At 58.5% G+C, this 26119-nt stretch overlaps 1 protein-coding gene across 2 annotated transcripts; it reads left to right on the forward strand.

The window, feature by feature from the left end:
• Positions 1–55: 55 nt before the first annotated feature.
• On the forward strand, positions 56–23591 carry TMEM63B (transmembrane protein 63B). 2 transcript variants are annotated; one of them, XM_081093828.1, is made up of 24 exons: positions 56–169; positions 6240–6422; positions 6700–6779; positions 7019–7057; positions 7981–8071; positions 9418–9455; positions 10365–10507; positions 10601–10652; positions 11123–11231; positions 11812–11882; positions 14973–15053; positions 15835–15958; positions 16560–16693; positions 16835–16972; positions 17106–17259; positions 18173–18279; positions 18515–18601; positions 18791–18856; positions 20029–20191; positions 20744–20849; positions 21786–21953; positions 22191–22306; positions 22477–22557; positions 22800–23591. In XM_081093828.1, the coding sequence occupies exons 2-24, from the start codon at positions 6264–6266 to the stop codon at positions 22989–22991; spliced, it is 2499 nt and encodes an 832-aa protein (XP_080949954.1). In that variant the 5' UTR covers positions 56–169; positions 6240–6263; the 3' UTR covers positions 22992–23591. The 2 variants fall into 2 exon arrangements, with proteins under 2 accessions (XP_080949954.1, XP_080949953.1); XM_081093827.1 differs by lacking the exon at positions 7019–7057.
• Positions 23592–26119: the final 2528 nt, after the last annotated feature.

Raw genomic sequence — 26119 nt, forward strand, 5'->3', positions numbered from 1 at the left:
CCCTGCGTGGCCCCGCCCCGTCCCCCTCCTCCGCCCCCCTCCCGGGACACTGCCGCGGCCGCCGCAGGAGCCGGGAGCTCGAGCCGCCCAGCGACTCCCCCTCCCCCTCCCCCAGCCCCGCCCCGCCCCAACCAGGGGCTCCGAGCCGGAGCCGAGTCTGCGCCTGGGGGTGAGTACGCGACCCTTCCCCAGCCCCCCTCTCTCCTCTTTGACGATCCGCCGCCACCCAAGGAAAAACCCCAGACTCAGCTGCGCGTCCCCTCCCTTCCACCTCCGGCTGGACCCAGAGGTGCCCGGGCCCGCGGGACCTGCTGGTGCCGCGCGCTGCCCCTAACCCCACACCATCTTGAGCCAGATGCGAGCCCTCCGACCCCTGCCAGGGCTCCAGATGTGCACCGCCTTCTGTCCCCACCCCTCCGGAGACCCGGAGGGGTGGGACCCCCACCACCCTAGAACCACTCTTCTCCCTGCTGCCCGGGCCAGGTGCGCCTCCCCTCCGCGGCCCTCCGGGGTTCCAGCTGCGCCCAGTCCACCCGCCGCCGCTGTGGGGAACCCGCCGCCCCCGCCCCCGAGTTTTGGATTCCAGGGTCTCCAAGTCCGATGGCCTCGGTTTCTTTTATATTTTCTTGTGCTCCCGGGTCCAAGTACCCCCGAGGCCGATCCCAGGGCAGGGGTTCGAGTTCGGGGAAGCGCAGGTTTCGCGGGTGCTGGCACGAGGCCGGCCGCTGCCCCCAGCCGGTCTGGGGACCGGTCGGCAGGCTGGGGAGGCGGCGAGCCCCGGGAGCGTGCGTCCTCTCCCTGCGCCCCACACAGTGCAGTTCATTCATGAGCCGCCCGGGCCTGCGGTGGAGAAAGGAGTCAGCGCGGAACCGGGAGTGGGGCAAAGGCCCAGCTGGGAGGAGGCGCGCTTTGTCCCTCCTGGCCTTCTTGACCACCGTGGGAGGACAGTCTCACAGCTTTGGCGCCTTGTGTCCCAGAAGAGTAGGACGCTTGGGAAGTGGAGAGGAGAGGTCAGAGGGGCCGACTGCCCTTGGTCGGACTGCTCTGTGCTGCCACCTGCCTGGGTCCCCTGGGCAGAGGTCTGGCCGTTGAGCACTATGCTTCCCCAGGGGAGAAGGGAGGGGGCCTGGGGTTCTCGGCTCCATACCACTCTCCAGCCTCACTCTGGGTCTGCAGCAGCCTAGGAAGATGAGGCTGAGCCTAACCTCTCCGAGGAGGGCCCCTGGCCCTGCCTCCCAGGCACTTGTGAGCAGGGGAGTGGGAGTGTCTGCCAGGCTTCCAGTGGGGGTGTGCTGGCAGCATGGCCGTCCTCCAGGGCACCAGAGGGTCCAAGCCCTGACATGCCCCAGGTGGCACATGCTGAGGCCTGCTGTTGGCTCATCCGACTCAATCTTGGTCCATGGGTGGGTGGGTGGGGATGTTGCAAGGCACAAGGCAGGTGGAGGGTCGCTAAGAACCCCCTTTTAGACATCCCACAAGTTCCCTCCAATTATAACAGTCTTAGAGACTTCAGTTCAAATTCCGGCTCTGCCATTCTTGAGCTGTGTGACCTTGACAAGTTACCTCACCTGTCTGAACTTCAGTTTCAGTTAAAAAGTGTGTTTGCTATCACTTCCTTTCAAGATTTATCATGGGGATCAAAGTAGATAACACAGGTAGAGTCTGGCACCCTGCCTGGTAGTTGATCAATAATGGGTTCTCTTCTCTGAACTTCTGACCCATTCTAGCATAGCATCACCCTCCTGTACTCCCCCAGTACCCACTCCCCAGGGAGTGGGTACGATTGAAGAGTTGGGGAACATTCCCTGCCTCTCAGTGGCAGAGTCCCGAATGTGGTATAAGCCCGTAGGTGGAAACAAGAAGCCCATCCTGACTGAGGGGCTCTGTCATATTAAATTATATGTTTGTTTGTTTTTTTATTTTGAACAGTTTTTTTCCCCACACTTTATTAATAACAGAAGGTAATTTTTTTAGAACCAATTATGTACCTTGACCCGTATTAAGAGCTTTACGTAAGTCATCTTGTTTAATCCTCAAAACAACCACACGACTGCATTATTGCCCCATTTTACGCATGAAGGAACTGAGGCCCAGGATGGTAATTTGCCCAGGTCAGGCCCGATCTGTCTCATCCTCGAGCCTGTGCTTTTACCCGCCAGGCTTTGTGCCTTGTTTCCTACACCTGCCCCAGAACCTAAAATCACAAACCCAAGGCTGAGTGTGTGTGTGGGGAGGGGGGGGGGCGCGTGGGGAGCTACAAGCAAGAGGGAAGGCAAACAGGTAGAAAATAGGGTGTGGCATTTTCCAGAGTGATAGCTGGCAGCCCCCAGCTCCCTGGTAGAAGTGGCTCCTCTGTTGGCCCAGGCAGCAAAGTGCAGTGGTTAAGAACATAGACTTCAACTGGGTTGCCTCAGTCCATTTCCGGATCTACCACAGACTGGCTGTGTGACATTGGGCAAGTTACGTACCCTCTCGGTACCTCACTGTCCTCCCAGAGTTGTGATGTGGAGTGAATGAGCTAATATTTGTAAAGTGCTTAGAACAGTGCCTGGCACAGAATAAGAGTTAAAGAAGTATTTGATAAATGCATTCTTTTCCTGCTCATTTGTGGATACATTTTTGCCCATCCCTCTGAAGTTGGTAGGAACAGAGAGAGGCTATTAATTCTGTTGCAGATTAGAAGGCTGAGGCCCAGGTTACATAGTAACAGAGTAGCCTCCGGCTTCATCTCCTCCCGTTAGATCACACTATCTTCCTAGGATTTCAAGCCCTAAATTAAATCTTCCCAAGTAACTCTGTAAGAACAGACTTGTAACTTATAACTCACCCACCCCTGCCATGCACACTCTTCTTAATGGTAAAACAACAGCCTTCAGTTAGCCATAAATAAAATCTTCCATCACTCTCTACACACTTCCAGCTAAAAGCCTGCATCAGATGAGAGACATTCCGGGATACAGCTGGCTCTGGAAACCCCATGGAGTGGAGGAACTCTCCTGCTCCCCTACTACCAACCCCCCTCACCCCCCGAAAAAAAAATTCTGCCTCATTCTCTTCCCTCTCTGCTGCTCTCAGTGAGGAAACAGCTGCCCTGGGTGAAACAGCCCAGCAAACCCATCCCCACAATTAAGAGTGTGGAGTAACCCTGTCAGCAAACAGAGCCACCAGCCCTGGCTCCATCCTACCTGTCCTGTGACCTCCTTTGAGGGGCTTCTCCTCCCTGGGTCCCTGAAAATGGGGATAGTGCTCTGATCGTGCCTGCCCTGCTTTCCTCATGGATTGGTGGGAAGATCAGGCAATTGGGGGGGGGGGGGGGCAGAGTGCTTTGTGACTGTAAAAAGGAAGTCCCCGGATGCACGTGGTGATTTCAGTTACTAAGCATCTACCTGGACCCTCCTCATGCACCCTACCTGGTTCCCTTAATATAGAAGCTCCCAGAATATTCCACGTCTTTCCAACTGGAGAAGATGCGTGTAGGGGGGTGCTCCAGGGGTTTGTACCCATCACCTTCTGACCTGGTGGAGCCTTGGAGTTGAGGAGAGAAACAGACAAGGAGTGGGAATGGGCTACCTTAATTTCTGGAGTGCATTGGAGTTGGGGGTTCAGGGGGGACTAATGTACAAGCCCCTCAACTGCCAGAGACCCAAGTGACCTATACCTACCTTTTACCTCCCCTGGTACCCCGGAGTTCTGGACACCTTGTGTTTACACATCCAGGCTCCCAGACAACCCCACTTAGAGCCCAACACGCACTCCATCTCTGTGGGCTGCCATGCAGACACCTAGCTTCCCCCCACCCCCACCCCACCCCACACACATAAATGCATCAACATGCATTTACAAACCTAGGTGCGCACCCATGGTGCTCCCGTGTTCTCTCGCCAGAGGACGTTGAATGAGCATATTCCGCGTTTCCGTGGTCTGCAGAGCCCTATGCTAGCCCTATGCACCGGAAGAGCGCCGTGGTGCCCTGAAGAGTGGTCTAGCTTTAGAAAGAAGTTGAACTAGGTTTGCATCCCAGGCCCATCGTTTTGTTAGTAGTGTGACTTAAGGAGTTTCTTAACTTTTTTGAGCCCCCATGTCTTCATCTTAAAATGCCAAAGTCATCTAATTCAGGATTGTCAAGGATTAAATGAAATCATATATGTATTCTTTTCTTTTTTTTAAATATATTTTATTGATTTTTCACAGGAAGGGAGAGGGATAGAGAGCCAGAAACATCAATGAGAGAGAAACATTGATCAGCTGCCTCCTGCACACCCCCCACTGGGGATGTGCCCACAACCAAGGTACATGCCCTTGACCGGAATGGAACCCGGGACCCTTGAGTCTGCAGGCCGACGCTCTATCCACTGAGCCAAACCGGTTCTGGCCATATATGTATTCTTGAAACTGTGGGTACTCTTAAATGACACCTGCTACAATTACTAAATTAGTGTGTGTGTGTGGGGGGGGGGGGGGCTGGGGGGGGAGGGTAAGGCAACTTAGGCTGGAAAGGAAGAGGAGGCGTATCACACGGGGGCAGTTACTCCCTTAGCCTTCCTACCGGGCTTTCAGAGACTCCCGGGGACCAAGTGGAACACATAATTCTCCCTCCATCTAAGAGTTCGTGCCTCTTGCCCTGTGGTTTAAGTGTTGGGGGCGGGGGGGGGGGGTGTTGTGTGCAGGAATTGGTGGGCAGGAAAAACTCTGAGTCACCCCATGGGGCTGTGGGGACACGACCCCGGCGTTGCAGTCACCAATTCTGAGTTTGTTGTTCTCTTTGTCTGCTTTCCTTTCTTCCCTGGAGACACCACCCCTCCCCACCCCCACAAAGCAGAGCGTCAGTGTTGTCAGCAGGAGGGGGCCCCAGGGGCCCTCCAGTGAAACGGGGTGGGGCAGTGATGCCACAGCCACACTTCTCCCTGGGCGCCTCCCCAGAGCCCTGCGTGGCCGTCCCCAGGCACTTCCAGAACCCAGGCATCTGGGCTGCCTGTCTCTTCTCTTCTCCCCACCCTCCCCCTGGACCGTCGGACCATCCAGGGCTGGGCAGCCCTGCAGTAGCAGGGAACCAGACTGGATGGCAGCACCCGGCAGCCAGGGCTTTGGGCAGGCTAAGAGGCCCCCGCCCACTCGCCCTTCCTTGGCCAATGGAAAAGCTCACTGGAGGCACGGCATTCCCAGCCTGCCCTGCTCCTGCCTCTGGAGCAGGGCACTCTGGGAGTTGTAGTCTCCACACCATTCAGGTGACTCCGGTGCAGAAATAATTGGAGGTGAGGCAGTCTAGTGGAGAAGGGTGTAGCAGCCCTGGGCAAACTACAGCCCGTTTGAAATGAATAAAACTAAAAAAAAAAAAAAAAAAGACCGTACCCTTTTATGTAATGATGTTTACTTTGAATTTATATTAGTTCACACAAACACTCCATCCATGCTTTTGTTCCGGAGTCCGGTCCAGTTTAAGAACCCATTGTGGCACTCGAGTCAAAAAGTTTGCCCACCCCTGGTAGCTGCTGCCTGGGCAGGGGAAAAGGAATGAGAGTAAGCGACAGTGACTGGGTTATCAAGTAACACAGATCCAGAAGTCCTGCTTTTTAATCGACTTCCCACTCTGGCCCTATTCTCAGACCCCCTACTCTGGGGACAGAGGGGGCAGCTCTGAAGATGAATATCTTATTTTTGAAGTCAGTTATATTGGGAAGGTGATTTACACTTGAAAATTCAAAGCAAATGAAAACGTGCCATTTTTCTAATAGGGGTAGAAAGAGAAGATCAGGGTGCGGTCGCTGGCTCCTGGCCCACCCTCCCTTGGCCTAGAAACCCCTCCTTTTAGCCTTGGATCCTCAGGCCTGGGACCCCTCCCCATCTTCTCTCAGGCTCAGCCGGGCCCCCTGCCTCACGCAGGGAAAGAAGGAGACAGAGGCACTGTGTTTGGAGAGTATTTGCAAGTGTGTGTGGAGGTGGTGGGTGGTAGGTATTAGAGGCCCGCAGACGACTTCTAGCTTAGAAAAACCAGTCTCCCCAGTCCAGATCTGGGCCAAGTTCCCCAGACCCGGGTGGCGTCACAGCCTGAGAGCCAGTGAAGGTAAACGTATGTGACTCAACCCTCCCCTTCCCGGGCCCTTATCTCTGGAGGCCAGAGCTTCCACCCACCCAGGGAGCCCGGTGGCCTGCCCTCGCTTCCCCCTCCCCTCACCCACCTTGCCAGAGCTCTGAGAGGGACCGGGGCCAAGCCCCTGCTGACCACTCTGCCCTCTCCCCAGGAGGACCATGCGGCAGTAGCAGCCATGCTGCCCTTCCTGCTGGCCACACTGGGCAACACGGCCCTCAACAACAGCAACCCCAAGGACTACTGCTACAGCGCCCGCATCCGCAGCACCGTCCTGCAGGGCCTGCCCTTTGGGGGCGTCCCCACCGTGCTGGCTCTCGACTTCATGTGCTTCCTTGTGAGTGCTCACATGCCACCCACATCCTTGGCACCCACACTCTGTACAGAGCTGGCTAATGCCTGAAGCTCTAACCACTCTCCCACCTGACCCTGACTCCCCAGGCTTAACTGCAGGAGGGATCCCCATCACACAGCCCAAGCCTAGCCTCTGACCATTCACCCAGGCCAGGGCCACCCCCTTCTAGGACAAGATGCTGGCCCCTCTGCCCCTGGTCTTCTGGCTAGTCCAGCGCGTGAGTGGCCTCTCCACCCGCCAACCCCTCCTCTTCCCTCAGGCATTGCTGTTCTTGTTCTCCATCCTCCGGAAGGTAGCCTGGGACTATGGGCGGCTGGCCTTGGTGACAGATGCAGACAGGTAAAGCTTTGGGGCTCCTCCCCTCCCCCCCTACACATGCACACAGCTTGTCCCACAGGCCTCTAGAAAAGGGCCAGCCCTCTGCCATCCCCCCTTGTTGGGGGGACAAAGAGGGGCCCGTCCCAGAGCAGGCAAGGGGGGCATGAGGGCCCCCAGTTGGGCCTTTGTCCCTTGCCATGTCCAGGGACCCTCCTCCCTCCCCCCGCCCCCCCTTAACTTTGTCTGTTCTCTGCCCCCAGGCTCCGGCGGCAGGAGAGGGACCGAGTGGAACAGGAATAGTATGTGGGGCACCAGCCCCCTCATCCACTAAACCAGCTTTCTCTTTCCTTCTCTCATGCTTCTCTCCTCTTCTGCCAAGTTGCTGGTTTCTCTTCGCAGTTGTCTCTTCTGCAGGCTCATTTTCGGATTAACGCAGGCGGTGTGCTTTGCAGAGCAGGGGGCTCCCCAACTTGTCGCTGCCTTACCCCCCATCTCTCCCCCTGGCTCTGCCTGGGAGAAGCCCTCCCCGTGCACCCAGCCTTCGTGGCCCTGGTTGGCTGGAGCGGAGCGGCCATCCTCCCGGAAATTCAAAATACACTCACCCTGTGGGTGGCAGAGACAAGATTGGGTGTCACCTGTGGCTTCCCTAACAGCTGGTTTTTCATATTCCAGGGTTCTCTGTTCACTTCTCCTGGAGGCCTGAGAGGGGAGCTGCCCAAGGAGCCCCCAGTCTGGCCCTTTGTGTCACGTCTCCGTCTCTTGTCTGTAGGACTGGTGTTGGAATTTCGGCAGCTGCTGGGGACAGGGAAGAGGGTGGATCAGGACCACCTGGGAGGCATCCCCCCCTCCCGCCCCCCTTATCCCACCTTCTGGGGCTCTCCTACTCCATCCTTGCCTTCACCTCCCCATTGCCCTGTGCCCTGTCAGCTCCGGACCGGTAGGGCCGGTTCACACGCTCACTTCAACCTCCAGGGGGCGATGATGAAGACACCCTCCTCCCTTCCCCCTGCGGCCTGTGTCTGCTTCCCCAGACCCCACTGAAGGGAAGAGGTAGACTGGCGGGAGGCAGGGAGAGGGTAGTCATTTCTTGCTGCTCAGCCACTGCGCTTTCTGTGCCTTGTCTAACGCCTGGAGCTCTGGAGGGGGAGCCCACCCGCTTCACCCCTGCTCGCCAGGGGCTCAGACTTACCAGGCTCTCTCATTTCTCGTCTCCTCACCCCAGTGTGGCCTCAGCTATGCACGGGGACAGTCATGACCGGTATGAGCGTCTCACGTCTGTCTCCAGCTCCGTCGACTTTGACCAAAGAGACAACGTGAGTGCCCTCCCCGGACTTCTTAGCCACCCCTGGTCCTCTGGGGCAGGGGAGCACTGCAGCCTCTAGCTTCCGGTGACCAGGCAGACCTGTGGTGCTATGGGAGCCACAGGATAACCACCCAGACCAGAACTCCTGGCGCTGTCCTCCATGCCAGCCTCCACGCTGGCACCAGCCTAATTCGTGATTTCAGACTTGTTCCACTGTAGCGTTCAGTGCCCGCCTCTTGCTTAATTCTAAGGAACCCTTTTTCCTTAGACCTGGTCTTAGAAGCAATAATGAGCTTTCCATGCCGCTTACAAGACATACAGAACTCACTGTGCTGCTCAGAGGGGGCAGCAGGCAGGCAGGCTGGGTGGGTGGGGCCAGTTGACAGGCTGGCGGATTGGAGCCGAGTGGCAGGGGCCCCTGAAGATACGGCTTGTCCTTAGGGATTCACAGCCGTCCCCAGACCCCCTTTCACATCAGACCCAACACCCTGGCGTTCCCTGCCTGGCCCTGGCGTTCTGCCAGGGTGAGGTCCTGGTCAGACCCTAATCTTCAGGCCCTAGGGTGGCCCTGGTCAGTCCCGCTTAGGCTGCGGCCCCTGGGCAGCAGCCGCTGAGATAGCTGTAGCAGAAGAAGTCTGTCCGCTTCCTGAATTGGACGCCTGCTGGTAAGTGGCTAAGCGAAGGCGTCACCTGCCAGCCAGAGGCGCCCAGATGGTCCCCAGACTCGGTGACATTGGCAACAGGTAGCACAGTCCTGCATCTTGGCCAGAGGGTAGCTCTCTCCTCGGCCTGTGTGAAGCCTGGACCTTTCCCTGGCAGGAAGGTGGGGAAGGGTTCTCCCTGCCCAGCCCTCTCCCGCATCCCCCCGCTCTGAGTGTGGGCTCTGCCGGAAGGCGGGTCTGGGGACTTGTGGATGGGAGATGGAGCTCAGCGACCTCTGACGTGTGCCGGAAGACAAGTGGCAGGATCCCAGGCAGTGTGGCCCAGCCCGCTGCTTGTGGCAGCCATGCTGCCAGCTCTCCTTCTTAGCTACAGGTCTGGAGGTCCCTGCTGCTCTTCCTCGATCCCCAAATCCCACCCACCCCTACCCTGGCCACACAGCTGAAGGCCTGCTCCAGTCTGCTGCCCTGTGGGGTGTTTACGGGGACTGTAGCTCTGGGCATGGTCCCTTTTGCCCTTGGTCCCATTCTTCCTTGAAGGCTGGCCCTTCCCTCTCTCCCTCCCTGGGGTGAGCCAGTTTCTTGGGGGTCGGGGGGAGGTTGTGGAAGCTGCGCCAGGGTGAGTGGGACTTGAGTCGGGGGGAGGTTTAGGGCTGTGGGGGCCGGGGCTGCCGCTGATGGCCCTCTGTCCCCCCAGGGTTTCTGTTCCTGGCTGACAGCCATCTTCAGGATAAAGTAAGTGAATGGTCTTCAGGCTGTAAAGAAAGAAACAGAAAAACTTCAGAACTTGTCATCTCCCCACAAAATCCAGAGGCCAGCAGCGTTGAGGGCCTTAGCGCTCCTAGCCAGCCCAGCACCCTCCTTCCTCCTCCAGGAGCCTGGCCCTGGGGCCTTGGCTTCCGCGGAGCCCTGAGCTAGCCTCACGACCACCCATGGTCTCCTGTGCCCCCTGCCTGGGAGGCCCACTCCGCCCACCGCTCTCCCTGCCCCTGTGGGTGGGAGCAGCAGGCAGGCGGGGAGCAGCCCGCCAGCAGCAGGCAGGAGCCAGTCTCCAGCAGAAGGCAGATCGCGAGTGCGGCAGGCAGGCAGTGAGCGCTGAGAGAGGCAGGAAGCCGCACAGGTCAGCACCGCCGCCACCCGCAGCCCCCAGGCCCTCCCCACGTGTGCCACGTACTGCGTGCACCAGCACCCATAAGGGGCCTGCTTCCCAAACCCCCATCCAGCCTCCGGCTGCTTCTTCCTGTCACCGGTTCTCCTTTTGCCTCAACGCCACTTTTCCCATCTCCCTCTGTTCCTTTCCCTTTCTCTCCATCCCGCATTTCTCTGTGCATTCTTTCTTCTTTTACTCCTCTCTCCTTCCCCTCTTCCTTCCGAACTTACTTCCTGTTCCCTCAGTTATTCCTCACCTTCTCTCTGTTCTTCCTTTTCCTCCCCCCTCCCTTCATCCTTCTTTTCCCCTTTCCCTTCCCGCTCCTTCTCCCTCCCTTCCCAGCAAATAGGAGATTCAGACCCCATTTCAGCCCCACACGGCTGCCAGATTGGCAGGGGCTGGGGGTGGGGGTGGGGTGGGGTGGGCAAGGGCAGGCAGGCCCCTCTCCCTCGTGGCCTGGTCCTCACCTGCCGCCTCTGTCCCCTGCACCTCAGGGATGATGAGATCCGGGACAAGTGCGGGGGCGACGCCGTGCACTACCTGTCCTTCCAGAGGCACATCATCGGGCTGCTGGTCGTCGTGGGCGTCCTCTCCGTGGGCATCGTGCTGCCTGTCAACTTCTCAGGGGACCTGCTGGGTCCGTGAGGGCCAGGATGGGTGGGGCGGAGAGGAGGGGCCCGAGGCCACAGGCCCTGACGCCCGCCGTCCTCTCCCTCTCCCCACCCCCCAGAGAACAACGCCTACAGCTTCGGGAGAACCACCATTGCTAACTTGAAATCAGGGTGAGTTTGAGAAGCAGGTCTGTGAGGCCAGGGTCCGGGTCAGAGCTGAGCCCTGACGAGGAGGGAAGGAGAGGGAGTGTCGGGGGACAGTGGCCGAGGCTGAGGCTGTGGGGCCCGGAGGCTGGGGGTGGAAGCAGAGGAGGCAGAACCGGCTGTGGGTGGCCAGGAAGGACCAGGTACAGAGAGGGGGATGCAGCCTCAGGCCAGGCCGGCGAGCCACCTGGGGGCAGGGGGAGGGCAGCGTAGCCAGGGGGCAGCGCACGAAGAGGTGACCTCTGGGACATTTCCGTTGGAATGGGATCGTCTCGGAGTCTAGAGGATGTGGGGTGTGGGCCCTCTCTGTGGGGTATCTGTTCCAGAAGACGTGGCCGTGGAGGGGCCCTGAACCGGGGTTTGATTACCACCGAGAAGTCAGGGCTGTCTGAGTGGGTTTCGAGCCCCTGTGGCTTCTGCGCCCTCTGCTCTGCCAGGAACCACCTGCTCTGGCTGCACACCTCCTTCGCCTTCCTGTACCTGCTGCTCACCGTCTACAGCATGCGCAGACACACGTCCAAGATGCGCTACAAGGAGGATGACCTGGTGAGTGGGGCAGCGCCGGGACCACCCGTGCCCGCCTCTTCCCTCCCCTGCAGGCCTCTCTTGCCTCAGCTTGAGGTACATCAGCCCCAGAGTCAGGCCAGCTCGGTGGGACTCCTGGTTCAGCAGCTCAGGAGCCCCCACCCTGTAAGTTAGTTGTTACCTCCTTAGGGCGGTAACTTCCGACGACTGAAGTAACAGCAGCGCCTGTCCTGAGGGTGGTGGGAAGGTGAGGTGAGGCGATGCATGGACAGCACCCGTGCTGTGGCTGGCGCTCAGGAAACACCATGATTGTGAAATCCCCTCCCCTTCTCCACTGATTCCCTAAACTAGTAGCAAACGCCCACACTCCATGCCAGCCATTGCTCTGGGTCTTCACGGCCTGAGGATCTGAGACTGGCACCCCATCTCCTCACTTGCAAGCCCTCACTTGCAGGGGCCAGATGGCTCTTTCGTTAGGCTCACTGCCTGATTTCTACTAGAAATTCACCAAGGCCTGTCCACCTCTGTCTGCTCCTCTCTGCTCTCCAATTCTCCACCCCTCCCTGCATCTTCCATCCCTCTCACCTGCCTCTCACGCCAGGTGAAGCGGACTCTCTTCATCAATGGAATCTCCAAATATGCAGAGTCAGAAAAGATCAAGAAGCATTTTGAGTGAGTAGCCACACTCCTACCCCAGCCCTGCTTTGCCTTTCAACTCCCAAGACCCTCCTCACGCGCCTCCCACTCCTCTCCCTCCAAGGCCTGGGCCGCATGAGGGTGGAGGTTGGACTAAAGAATTCTCTGGCTCTCGGAAGGCCTAACACTTGGGCTGGGTGATCGGCACCTCTAGGAACACAAGAGAAATACTTGAAATACTTGAGAGTGAGTCCAGTCTGTGCCACACAACCACCCCCGACCCCTCCATCCCCCGCCGTTTTCCGACATGAGCTGGATCGTGGGTTGTTGCCCGAGGGTCCATGATGTGTAGCTTTTGTGTGTAGCCTGGCGGGGAGAAGCTTCATCGTGGAGCCCAGGAGCACCTGGCTGTGTGCTCTCTGAGGCTCTTCCCAGCTCTGGAAGGCTGTCTCAGCCGGGAGGGGCATGTACACCTCCAGGAGCCCCAGGTGCCAGACGGTCTGTGTGCAGGATCAGGGATCCTAGCATCATTCATCTGGCCACTCAGCAAACTTCCTCAGGTGCTCAGGCACAAGTCAGTGTGGTGGGCCTATAAGTGTGAATAAAGGATCGTCGCGCTCTCGGGGGTTCGCCATATGGAGGTCAGCTTTAAGAGCCAGTCCAGGGCCTGATCACAGAGTGGCCTGGGGTCAGTCTGTGGTCAGAATTAGGAGTTGATAAGGGGCATTGATGATCTGAATCAGGGCTATCTGTGTCAGGATCGGGATTTGGTGAGGTCTGGACTCACTGTCAATTGGCCGGGATCAGAGGTCAGGCGCTGTTCCGGCTCAGGACAGTGTTGAGAGTGAGTCTGGTCAAGGTCAGGTTCCTCCCTCTGTGTTATGGGAAAATGACTGGGTTGTGATCAGCATGGGTAGATAAACACTCATTCACTCAATAGGCATCTATTAGTCACCTCCTATACCCCAGGCATAAGTAAATGAGAAACAGGCCCGCCCTCACAGCAGTCAGCATTAAATCAAAGTTGGTCAGTATGAGAGAATGATTTGGGTCCTATCTGGCGTTCAAGCCGTGATCAGCATTACGGGGCAGTCTGCGTCAGGATTAAGGACAGTGTATGCTCCGAATTAGGTGACATCTTAATATTACCGTCCAACTGGAGTCAGCTGTCGGCTTGTACTGATGAGTCCTTTAATAACAAGTATCTCTTGAGCTGCCCTGTGGCTTCGCTGAAGTAGGAACTGGAGAAATAACAATAAACAGAAAAGAAAAGGTCCCCACCTTCACCTGCTTACATTCTAGGGGGCTGAGGAGGACAGTAAGCAAATGAACTGGTATTAGACACTGTGTCAGGTAGGGGTAGGTGCTAAGAAGGAAACAGCCTGGCTGGTGTGGCTCAGTGGTTGAGCGTCAACCTATGAATCAGGAGGTTGCCTTCATTTCCCAGTCAGGGCACATGCCCAGGTTGTGGGCTCCATCCCCAGGGCGGGAGGCAGCGCATTGATGATTCCCTCTCATCATTCATGTCTCTCCCCCCCCCCCTTCCTTTCTGAAATCAATAAGAATATATTTTAAAAAGAAGAAGAAAACCAAAGCTGGAAGAGGGGCAGAGTAAAGGAGTCAGGAAGGGTATTTGGGTGGGATGGGGGGGGCGGGGGGGGCGGACTCTGACAGGGGAACATTTGAGCAGAGACCTGCATGCAGTGAGGGAGTGAACCCCACAGCCGAGCAGCCATTCATTCCACACACATTTGTTGTGCACCTACTGTGTGCGTCATACCAGGAAGACAAAGATCCAGACATGGTGGCTGTCTGTGGGGAGCTCGTGATCCAAGTCGTCTGTGTTAAGGGTCGGGCTGTGGTTCTCTTTAGGAAATAGCCTTTGATTAAAATGGGTGGTTGGCCTATAAGCAGGGGTGGTCCTAATTGGAGTTTGGGAGATACATGGGGTGAATATCATGGCGTAGCCATTTCATTGGTCCAGGCTTCAGCACATGTTCATTGGGCGCCTACTGTGTGCGAGCTGTTGGCTCAGGCATGGGTATGTGGTGATACACAGGCTGCCTGTCCCCGTGGAGCCCCTGGGCCAGTGGGCAGTGTTAGGCAGGGCTCGTCCAGGCCTGGGGTCTGTCTGGACTGGAGGACGGGCCCAGCAGAGTTAGGGAATATCCTGTGTGCAAAATCAGGGAGCCTGTGTGGTGGGGATTAAGGGATTAGAGATTAGTCTGGTGAGAACGAGGGCTCACCCTGCCACAGGGGCGAGGCCCTTCCGAAGAGGACCCCTAAAAGGGTTTGAAAACGACATTGTCAGGGGGAAGGTCCAGGAAGTGCTTGTCAAGAACCCAGCCCAGATTTCAGTACCCAGACCCTCGTGTGTTTGTGTGGTCCATCTGGTTGCTTCGGAACTGTGTCTCGTGCATCTGTAACACTTACTGGCCCTTCATGACAGTGTTTAATGGGGCTCAGTCCAGATTAGGGATTAAGACCAGTCAGCAGGTACCCCGTGAGCCCTGCCAGGTACCAGGTACCGAGAGCCAAGAACAGTCTGTGGTCAGTCTCAAGTCATGGTTGGGGTCCATCTAGGGTCAGGGTTAGAGGGTCATTCTTGGGTCTAGGTTACCGATCAGTTTGGGTCAGAGCAAAGGGTCCGTCTCTCTCCAGGGTTAGAGGTCAATCTTAGGTCGGGGTTCAGGATCGACCTCTGGTTGGGCTTGGGGCAGAGATCACTCTGTCGCCTGGGCTGGGGGTTGGTTGGGGTCAGTCCATGGTCAAGGCTAACTGTTGAACTGGACCCAGACGTTCTGGGGACAGGGTAAAGGGAGCCACCCACGAGGAGAAACAGTCTCTCGACGTAGAGTTCACAGCCTTGAACAAGAATCAGACCCCAGTCGTGGCGGCTCACACGCGCTCACACAGTCCCCACACGTCTGTGCACACTCCCCCGACTCAGATCCGCATGAGGAGGAATTTCAAAGTTGTATTCTCGGAGAACTCCCATTTGTGTAGACTAGGAAAGAGCTTGCTTGAATTGGGGATGTGTGTCTTGACGGTGATGGGGTCATGCATGCAAGTTGGGGGGCGTGTGGGCAGGGTCCCTGCTGAAGATGATGGTGGACTCTCTTTCAGGGAGGCCTACCCCAACTGCACGGTCCTGGAAGCCCGCCCATGTTACAATGTGGCTCGCCTCATGTTCCTCGACGCAGAGAGGTAATGGGCCAGGGACTGGAGGTGGGGAGGGACACCCGCGGGCCTGCTGCCCATGGAGGAGGGTGTCTTGGATCCACAGAGGAGCCTGGCTCCCCTGCCAGGGGTTTCCCGAGGCATTTGATGTTAATTCAGCCCCTGGAGTGCTCATCAGGTCAGCTCTGGAGACAGCCAGGCCTAGAGGTCAGAGTTGGCTGCAAAAGGAAGGGGGCTCCTCGTCCCCACCCCCTCTGAGGACAGACCCTTCTTTAACTACAGAGTCAGGAATGGAGGCCAGATGATAGTCCAGTGATAGCGAACCTTTTGAGCTCGGCGTGTCAGCATTTTGAAAAACCCTAACTTAACTCTGGTGCCGTGTCACATATAGAAATTTTTTGATATTTGCAACCATAGTAAAACAAAGACTTCTATTTTTGATATTTATTTTATATATTTAAATGCCATTTAACAAAGAAAAATCAACCCAAAAAAATGAGTTCGCGTGTCACCTCTGACACGCGTGTCATAGGTTTGCTATCACTGCTATAGGGAGAATTTCTGGCCTTCAAGGGATGGGTAGGCAGACCCTGGGATGGGGACTTGTTTGAACCGTGTATCCTAAACCATGCAAGATAGCCCCGTCCTTGGGGAGTGGACTAAATGACCCCTGAGCTGGGCCCCCTACCCATCCTCCCAGCCCCAGCCCTGCCCCAGCCCTATTCCCCAGCCCCCGCCCCTGCCCCTGCCCCAGCCCCCAGCCCTAGCCCAGCCAGGCAGGCTGTGACTGGGCACCTGGGTTCCACAGGAAGAAGGCTGAGCGGGGAAAGCTGTACTTCACAAACCTCCAGAGCAAAGATAACGTCCCCACCATGATCAACCCCAAGCCCTGCGGCCACCTCTGCTGCTGTGTGGTGCGAGGCTGTGAGCAGGTATGAGGTGGGCTGGCCCAGGGGCGTGCCTGGCCTGGGCTCACACCGGGGCCCCAAAGCTGCAGGTGGCATGGGGAGGAGTCGGAAGGTCCTGAGGGGACAGGTCACAGCAGAGATGGATGCTCCCTGTGATGCATGTCCCACAACGCTGGGAGCACACATATCAGCAGGCCCTGCACATAATGCCCAAAGGTAAACAGACTCCCAGAGGAGGCCAGGCCGGTCTGGAGCCAGGCCAGGGCAGGGCGCAGCACCTCTCTCAGCGGCCCCCCGCCTGTTCCTCCAGTCCTTGCAGCCCCATCCCCATGGTTGGGTTGTCCCCTGTCCCTACAGTGACCAAATTTTCAAGCCCTGAATCAGAAGAGGTGAGCCGAGAGGATAGTGTTGTGCTGTATTTACTGGCTCACTGGCTTTTAGGCAGGTTTCTTAACTGCTCTGTGCCTCAGTTTCCTCATCTGTAAGATGGGGCTAAGTGTACCTACCTCATAGGATTGTGAGAGACAGACAGCTCAAAGCAGTGCCTGGCCTGTAGGAAGCTGTAGGTCAGTGCCGGCTGGTGCTGTGGGCTCTCTGCCCAGATCTGCCTCGCCCTCCCTGGCAGGTGGAGGCCATCGAGTACTACACGAAGCTGGAGCAGAAGCTGAAGGAGGACTACCAGCGGGAGAGGGAGAAGGTGAACGAGAAGCCTCTTGGCATGGCCTTCGTCACCTTCCACAATGAGACCATCACCGCCATGTGAGCCTCCTCCCAGCCTGCCCTCCCCCAGCCCAAGGCCCCCAGTGATCGGCAGGGACTCCCAGGTCCCTGGGCTCATCAGCTGTCGGCAGTGGGGTCCCCACCGGCTGGTGCCCCGGTAACTGGTGTCCATCCCCACAGTATCCTGAAGGATTTCAACGTGTGTAAATGCCAGGGCTGCACCTGCCGCGGGGAGCCACGCTCCTCGTCCTGCAGCGAGTCCTTGCACATCTCCAACTGGACCGTGACCTACGCCCCTGACCCCCAGAACATCTATTGGTGAGCAGAGGGCAGGCTTCATGGGACCTGAGTGGGTTCCAATGGGCAGAGGGGAGGGGAGGGAGAGCTAGGTGTCCCTGGGGACCAACCAGGCATCCGGTCCCTGGAGTGACTGCCTCCCCTTCCTTCCCAGGGAGCACCTCTCCATCCGCGGCTTCATCTGGTGGCTGCGCTGCCTGGTCATCAATGTCATCCTCTTCATCCTCCTCTTCTTCCTCACCACCCCGGCCATCATCATCACCACCATGGACAAGTTCAACGTCACCAAGCCTGTGGAGTACCTCAATGTGAGGCCACGTAACCCACCCCTCCACTGTGTGTCTCAAGACACAGAAATCGGGCTCTGAATCCCTCCAGGGAAGGGGCGGGAACCAGAATGCCTCCTGCCCAGCCCCCCCCCCCCCCCCCCGCCCCACCAAGAAGTTCCCCCGTGACCGTGGGCTGCAAATCCCACTGTGTGCTTCCCTTGGGTTCCTCGCCACCTTCCCCCAGGGGAGCCCACCTTCCATGTGCACACACAGAGAGACACCCGGGGAAGAAAGGGAGCCCAGGCCCATCCTAACTGACCATGTGACCTTGGATAAGTCCTACCCCTCACCCCTCGTTCTCCCCAACAGTAGAATAGAAGGTTCAGACTAGGTCGTTGGCTTCCCGACTTGGAGCTTTTATCAGAAGGAATCTTACATGAAACCCAATGTGGAAAATCAAGGCTCCTCAGATGACAATAGAGTGGGGGACACTCCACCTGGTCTCCCCTCACCCCTCCTGCCACATCATTCAAAGAAGGATAGTTTGGAAATCTCTGAGCGATAAGAGCACAGTAGATAAGGCCCAGGCTACCTGGGTTCAAATCCCCACCCCACTGCTTACTAGCTGGATTAGCTATTAAATCGTGTGGGGGTTTTGCCTCAATTTGCTCATCTGTAAAACGGAGTAATAGTGTTACGAGGAATACTTGTAAAGTACATGATCAGTGCTTGGCACATAGTACATACTCAGCAAATACTAATATATTTCACCCTGGGGTTGTGCCTATGGCCCTGGCCCCAACCCTCAACCCTTGGTCTCCAGGTGTTCTGGACTCCTGATGTGGGGCCCAGGGCTCGGGGCGGGGGGGTGGGGGGGGCAGGTAAGCAAAGCAAGCCGGACCCACTAGACTTCCCTCACCTGACTCACCCCCCGCCCCATGTACCACTGCAGAACCCCATCATCACCCAGTTCTTCCCCACCCTGCTGCTGTGGTGCTTCTCCGCCCTGCTCCCCACCATCGTCTACTACTCTGCCTTCTTCGAAGCCCACTGGACACGGTGAGACCCCTCCATGTCCTGGCCCCTAGAGGCACCCCCGTGCCACTGCACAGCCCTTTGCCATTTAGGCTGCCTGCCCCCGGGGTCCCAGAGCTGGCAGGGAAGGGATGGTGCCAGCATCCTCACCTTGGGAAGCCCCCTCTTCCCAGGGGCCCCTCCTGGGACACTGTGTTGGCTGGGGGAGCAGCATGGGGACTGGCCCGCCTGACCTCGGCCCCTCTGCCCCCGGCCTCAGCTCCGGGGAGAACAGGACCACCATGCACAAGTGCTACACCTTCCTCATCTTCATGGTGCTGCTCCTGCCCTCGCTGGGACTGAGCAGGTGGGTCCGCAGGAAGGGACGGGAGCTGCCGGGGGAACGGGGGTGTCGCAGGATGGGGAGAGGGAGCAGTTCAGGCTCCCACCTCCGCTCCCAAGTGAGGGACCCCATGTCTAGGGGCATCCTCAGAGGCTCCTGGCTGGAACTCCCCATCCCTACTCCAGCCCCCACCACACCTCTCCTCCTCTCCAGCCTGGACCTCTTCTTCCGCTGGCTCTTTGACAAGAAATTCTTGGCTGAGGCAGCTATTCGGTTTGAGTGAGTGACCGGGGCCCCCAGGGAAGAAGACTGGAAGGAGGATGGGAATGCCTGGGAGACCCCTCCTGCCCCTGGGAGGGCACAGGAACGCTCCCTACCCCTGCGGCCGGAGGAAGAGGGGCTCACATCACAGGCTGCCGGGATCATCCCAGAGGACCCTCACGTGTCTCAGGCGTTTGCCTGGGAGTTGTCCCTGGGGTTGTGTTGGGGCTCACTCCAAGGTCACCCTCAAGGTGTATTTAAGGCCACACGGAGGGGGGCGGGCGGGCGCTTGAGGTCTCTGGGTTTGTATTCTGGGTGGACTCTGGGAGTCTAGAGTGTCCCTTGGGAGGTTTGGAGAGGTATGCGTGGTGGGATCTTGGGGGTCCCTAGAGGTCTCCTTGAGGGTCTCTGGAGCCCACGCTTTTGAGTATCTGTGGGGGACTCGGGCTCACACTTTGGGGTACTTACGGGGCACAAGTTCTGGGAACACCTTTCTCGCTTCAGGCTCCTGTCCAGAGGTGTGACTGTGGCGTTCTTTCTGGGCACCTGCTCGGGGGGTCCCTGGGAGGGTGTCTTAGGGGTGTGTGCCATGGCTGTACTGTGGGTGCAGCTCTCGGGGTCTTGCTCTGGGCCACCTGTGGGAATCTTGGGCTCACACTTGGGGCGTCATGAGCGTCCTGGTCTCTTCCCTCTGAACATCTCTAGGGGAGGATTTCTGAGCTTGTGTTCTAGGGGTGACTGAGGCTCATCCTCGGGGGTAACTTTAGGTTCAGTTAAGGCCTACAGAGGGGAGCCTTCTGGGTGTTCCGGGGCACACTCTCAGGGATCTTTGGTGGGGGGGGGGGGGTGTCTCAGGGGTTGTCTCTGGAGATCTCGGGAGTCATACCCTGAATACTGGTGGCCTTAGGGGTCTCAAGCACTCTCTCCATGGGGCTTTATGGGGCACAGGTTCTCAGGGCGCCTCTGGGTGCACACGCACATGGAGGGTGTCCGAGGTGTCGCTGACACCCTGCCGTCTGCCTATGGGACTCACACTCTGGGGGGACTGGGCCACCCAGGCGCTTGACGGCTGAGCTGGGACACCTGGTGCCCACAAGGCAGCTGGGGGGAGGGGGGTATGGTGCTGGTGCAGTGGGCAGGAGGCCCCCAGGCCCCCCAGGGTACAGTGCTGGAGCACCCGGTGCCCGTAGGTGTGTGTTCCTGCCCGACAACGGCGCTTTCTTCGTGAACTACGTCATTGCCTCCGCCTTTATCGGCAACGCCATGGACCTGCTGCGCATCCCAGGCCTGCTCATGTACATGATCCGGCTCTGCCTGGCGCGCTCGGCCGCCGAGAGGCGCAACGTGAAGCGGGTACGGCCGCCCGGCGCAGCGGCCTGCACAGCGCCCCCTGGTGGGCCCGACCAGAAACAGCGGCAGTGCTAGGGTGTGGGGCTTCCGGGTGCTGGGGCAGCCCCATTCCCGGCCCTGGGCTGTCCCCCCCCCCCTTCCGGGCCTCAGTTTAACCGTAGGTACAGTGATGAGTCGACCCAGTAACCCTGAGGGCCCTGGCCAGTTCTGAGGGTCTAGTGCTCTGTGGTGGGGGCTGGGGGAGAGCCAGGTCCCTACCCCTAGGGCCCCTGGTCCTAACCCCACAGGACTCTGAGCATCCATTCCCAAGTGCACCCCCTGCCAGTCGCTGCTCCCTTGAAGGCCCCTGCCCACGCCCTGCCCTGTCGCTCTCCACCCTGACCTCCTCCTCGGCCACAGCTCCTCTCTTCATCTGCCCTGCCCTGCCCTGCCCTGCCCTGGAAATGGGTTCCTTTTCCCCACTGCCTTTCCTGGCCCCTCCCCTCCCACCTGCCCTGTGCCCCTCCAGGCTCTCCCTCCCCGCCCTGAGCCACCTCCTGCCCATCTCCCCCCCAGCATCAGGCCTACGAGTTCCAGTTTGGCGCAGCCTACGCCTGGATGATGTGCGTCTTCACGGTGGTCATGACCTACAGTATCACCTGCCCCATCATCGTGCCCTTCGGTAGGCACCGCCGCGCCGGGACCTGGGCCCTGCTCGGGGGGACCCAGGACCTCACGCCCTCCACTCTAGTGAGGCAGGCCGCCCCGAGTGGACAGGGCCCTGGCTGGGAGACCGGCCCCTCCGGCCTCCCACCCGGTTCCTGGCTCAGTCTGGGACCCGGCCTGGGGGGAGGAGGGGAAAAGCCATCTCAGCTCAGGCTGGACCCCCGGGCACAGTCACCCCAACATGACCATCCTCACCCACACCAAGGCTTCCACCCAACGGGATCTACTGGGACACACGTCACATGCCCACTGAGGCGTCGCACACGGCCACACAGGAGCCGTGGGCACTCTTGTACACAGCCGTGTAGACTCAGGAAAGGCCTGCGTCCAGGGTGGGGCTGGATCCCTCCAGCGCCTGGCCGAGCTGTGTGACTTAGGCCAGTCCCTCTTCTTTCTGAAATTTAGCAAAGTTTCTCTTCAACTGTTGCCCTCACGAGTGGCCTCTACTTTCCCCCGAAAACATCCTAACCCATTAACCACCCTCCCCGGTTACTGAAGGCTCCAAACTCCCAAACTAACCTCCTTGTCCTCGTCCCAAAGCTCCCATCCCCTCAGCCTCCAGGACGATAGAACGTGCCTCCTAATGTATACTCGTCTGTTTAGGAACAGGAGCAGGAAAAGACAGTGTGGATTTTAACAGGATGCTTGTTGACCCAAACAAGCGGGTGTCTCATAGTAGAGTGGCCAGTGAGGGGCCGCAGAACGAGGGGTGGCAGCAGAGGACGCTGAGCCTGGGCCTGCAGGGGCTGGGGGCACGCGCCTGTGTGGGGCCGAGGCAGGAGAAGGGAGGCCGGCCCTTCAGGGGCCGCGGAAGGACCGGGACAACCTGTGCCGGACGCACAGAGGTCTGGCAGCGCTGGTTCGAGGTCAGGGCCCGTGTGGCTTCCCCCAGGGCTCATGTACATGCTGCTGAAGCACCTGGTAGACAGGTACAACCTCTACTACGCCTACCTGCCGGCCAAGCTGGACAAGAAGATCCACTCGGGGGCTGTGAACCAGGTGGTGGCTGCGCCCATCCTCTGCCTCTTCTGGCTGCTCTTCTTCTCCACCATGCGCACGGGTGAGGGCCCTCCCCCGGGGCTGGGGTGGGGCCGCGGGGCCCCCTCCGGAGTCCAGGCAGAGCAGGCCCCAGGAAGGTCCGTGGTGGGGGAGGGGGCACAGACAGGCCAGGGAGAGGCGGCAGCACATGGGATGTGGGGCAGCATTCAGAAGGTAGCAAAACGGAGTGGGAGCCCCTGGGAGGGGCCCAGAGGAGAGGTAGCAGCCTGTTCTTTGCCCCCTGCTTCCCCCATAACAGGGTTCCTAGCCCCCACGTCCATGTTCACATTCGTGGTCCTGGTCATCACCATTGTCATCTGTCTCTGCCACGTCTGCTTCGGACACTTCAAATACCTCAGTGCCCACAACTACAAGGTGTGGGGCGAAGGGGTCCGGGGGCGGCCCAGGGCAGGAGCTCCAGGACGTGCAGGGGGGTGGCTGGGAGCTGAGGGCAGGGGCAGCGGGTGCCGAAAGGGTGTGGGGTCGTGATGGTGGCTGAGGGGAAGGACACCCCCCCAATCCCTGACTCATCCCGGGCCCTCAAGATTGAGCACACAGAGACAGATACCGCGGACTCCAGAAGCAATGGCCGTCCCCCCACTGTTGCCGCTGTCCCCAAATCTGCGGTAAGTGCTCCACTCCATGGCCAGGGTGGGGAGGGGCCTCGGAGACAGCCCAGCGCGGGCTGACCCATTGTTCTGCAGTAAGGGGATGGGGGCAGGAGAGACCTGCTTCGCTGGGGTCTGCCCGCCTCCCCTGGGCACAGGGTCCTGCCCCTTCCCCTGCAGGCCCCGCGACTCCCCGTCCGTCACCCCTCCCCACAAGGGGCCGCTGTCCACCCTCACGCCTCACTCCTTTTCCCCTTCAGAAATACATCGCTCAGGTGCTGCAGGACTCGGAGGCGGACGGGGATGGGGATGGGGGTCCTGGAAGCTCGGGGGACGAGCCCCCGTCCACCTCGTCCCAGGATGAGGAGCTGCTGATGCCACCCGATGGCCTCACGGACACAGACTTCCAGTCTTGCGAGGACAGCCTCATAGAGAATGAGATTCACCAGTAAGGGGAGGGAGGGCCCTGGAGGCCACGCCCTGCCCCACCCACCCACCCCTCGTGGACACTAAAAAAACGCTAATAATTTATTAGATCTGAAGCCCCTTCCTCCCCCAGCCCTGCTTTCATTAAGGTATTTAAACCTGGGGGTTTGCTGCTCTCCCCCACCACAGAGGGGAGAGAGAGCCCCAACCTCAGTGAGGAGAGCCCCGAGCCGGCCCCGGGGCAGAGGGGTGTGGACACAGTTCCCCCAGATCAGTGCCCCCGCCCCAGGCTAGTCGTGTGGTCAGAAAAGGGTTAATGAGAGCCAAGGTGGGTACCTGGTGCCGTGGCTGGAGACGAGGAGTGGGGGGGCGTGCAGGCAGATCGGGGCAGCCCCAGTTCTGTCCTCCCCGCCACGGCCCCCTGGGATCTGGCACTCCAGGGAGGTGGAGCCTCAGCCCTGAGGGTTGCATGAGAGGGGAGGGGGTGCCGAGTGGGAGGAAGAGTCAGGCCTGAACCAGGGGGTGACCTGGGGTGGGGGATGGGCATGGCTGACACTGGAAAATGGGTTTTTGCACTGGTTTTTTTTTTTTTTTTTTTCCTTTAAAATAAAAATGGAAAGAAAAGCTCTGAGACAGGTGTCCTGTTTGTGCTGCTGCCCTGGACACGTGGCTGGGGGCCAGCCACCCTTCTGTGACTGGAGGATCTGTTTGGAGTCCCCACATGACCCTGGGTAGACTTCCTGTGCAGAGACTTCTGGGGGTCTCAGGGGAGGGGCCTGCTGTGCTCACATTGCCACCTCCCTCCCCTTGCATCTGCCCACTCTGCCTCCATCCCTTGCCCTGAGGAACTTGTGGGACCACTCAGACTGAGGGACAGGGACACAGGCCAACATTCTGAATCCCCGAGAACCATACACATAGAATAGAGATGCAGGGTAGAAAGGCCGTGAAAGGCCGCAAGTGCCATGCTGGTCTAGGAAGGCTTCCTGGAGGAGGAAGTTCCCAAGAAAGTTGCTTCCAGGAAGGGGCTCAGCAGACCGCGCTGGAGGGGAAGAGGCAAGAAAACAGCGCCGCAGTCGTCAACCAAACTCTCGTCATGATTTGTTGTCATTGCTACACAACTTACTGAGGGGTTAGTATGTGCCTGGGATTGTGCTGAATGGCCATGACATGCTGTAAAGCATTTACTCAGAGACCTTGCTCGAGTCGGGCGTGGGTTTGCTGCAAGGATTACATAATATGTGTCAAGGGTTCACTTGGCCCAGCACCTGGCACTTACTTATAAGCACCCAATAAACATCCATTATAGTTAATACTATGATCGTGAATAGCACCTACAGAGTCGTGTGGATTTCCTCTTGTGGATGAAGACACAGGCCCAGGGAGGGTTTGGGGTTGGCCAAGGTTAAACCGGCCTGGGAGGGACTTTGAAAGGTCCTGCTGACTCTCAGGGAACTGCCCCCAGCCCATCTGTTCCTTAACCCTCATGAGTGTTCAAGGCCCTTCCCAAAAGCCCCCTCCCATCCTCCATCAACTCTTATTCATCCTCTAAGACCCAGCTCAAATGCACCTTCTCTAAGAAATTTCCTATGGCCCTACACGGTTTGGCTCAGTGGATAGAGCGTCGGCCTGTGAACTCAAGGGCCCTGGGTTCAATTTCAGGCAAAAGCATATGCCCAGGTTGCAGGCTCCATCCCCAGTAGGGGGTGTGCAGGAGGCAGCCAATGATTCTCTCCATTGATGTTTCTTTTTTAAAAAATATATTTTTATTTATTTCAGAGAGGAAGGGAGAGGGAGAGAGAAATAGAAACATCAATGATGAGAGAGGATCATTGGTTGGCTGCCTCCTGCATGCCCCCTACTGGGGATGGAGCCTGTATCCGCAACCCAGGCATATGCCCTTGACCAGAATCGAACCTGGGACCCTTCAGTCTGCAGGCCGACACTCTATCCACTGCTGGCTAGGGCTCTTCATTGATGTTTCTGTCTCTCCCTTCCTCTCTAAAATCAATAAAGATATTAAAAACAAAAACAAAAAACACAGAAATTTCCTGTGACTGCTGGAGCCCATCCTCCAGAGGCCCACAGAGCCATGTGGTCACCCCCTTCCCCGACCACACGCACAAGAGTGTACACTGTGTGCTGCAGGAGCCAGGAGACGTGGACCCCAGCTCTGGTTCTGTCACTGACGCTGTGCAAGCCCAGGAAAGCCACCTCTCCTCCAAAATCAGGGAGTGTGACCAGGTGACCCCTATGGCCCTGGCATCCTCTTACCCAACCCCCACCTACCAGCAGGACCCACACAAGGAGAAAGTGAGTCCAGGAACTCCCAGGGGAGAAGAGAGCTCAGAGGAGGAGGAGGAACAGGCCTGCCAAGGCCTGCGGACTGTCTACGAGGGACCGCAAGCAGTGGGAGCAGCAGACAGTAGACAGTAACAATCGCCCAGGAGCCGGCAAGGGGCAGAAGCAAACTGCCTGGGGTGAGAGAAGCCACCCGCACAAGGAACTGCTTGGAGGGCCAGTATTTCCTGCTGGCTGGCCGTGGGCAAACGTGGGCCAAGCACAGTGGAGATGAAGGCCGGGCCTGGCCTTCTGGCGTAGGTCAGATCTGCAGATCTGGGAAATGAGTCCCAAAGTCCTGGGGCTGCAGGAGCTGCCAGGCCAGGGGCGGGAGCACAGTGCCAGCCGGAGTGCTTGTGAACCGAGCATGTTGGCTCGTGAAGGCCCCTCAGGGCTCCTGAAGTCTGTGCCCATACAGGGGGCAGGCACATCCTTGTCACCCGCCTGCCAAGCCCTATTGTCTATCTGCAAGCCTGGCCTGGACAGACCTCAGCCTGGGCTCCAGACCGTCAGCCTAGACCCCTTGGTTCCTCACTGCTCAGCATGCCTTCCCTTCTCGGGGGAGGGTCTCCCCTAACCCCGCCTTAAAGGGTCTTCTGGAAGCACCTGAGCTGAAGGCCAAGTTCAAGTGTTTCCGCTGTGAAACTCCAGGTAAGGCCCCAACAGCAGGCAGAACAAAGGTCCCGGGAGAGCCCTGCCCCAGGTGGGGGCTGTCAGAGAGGAGGACGCCTGCTCTCACCCACACCCTGCCCCTGGCACCTCCTCATGGGCAGAACCCGGGTCACGAGGAGGGATTACCACACTGTCATTTGAC

Source organism: Myotis nattereri (assembly GCF_964212035.1).
Source record: "Myotis nattereri genome assembly, chromosome: 6".
NCBI classification, from domain to species: Eukaryota; Metazoa; Chordata; class Mammalia; order Chiroptera; family Vespertilionidae; genus Myotis; species Myotis nattereri.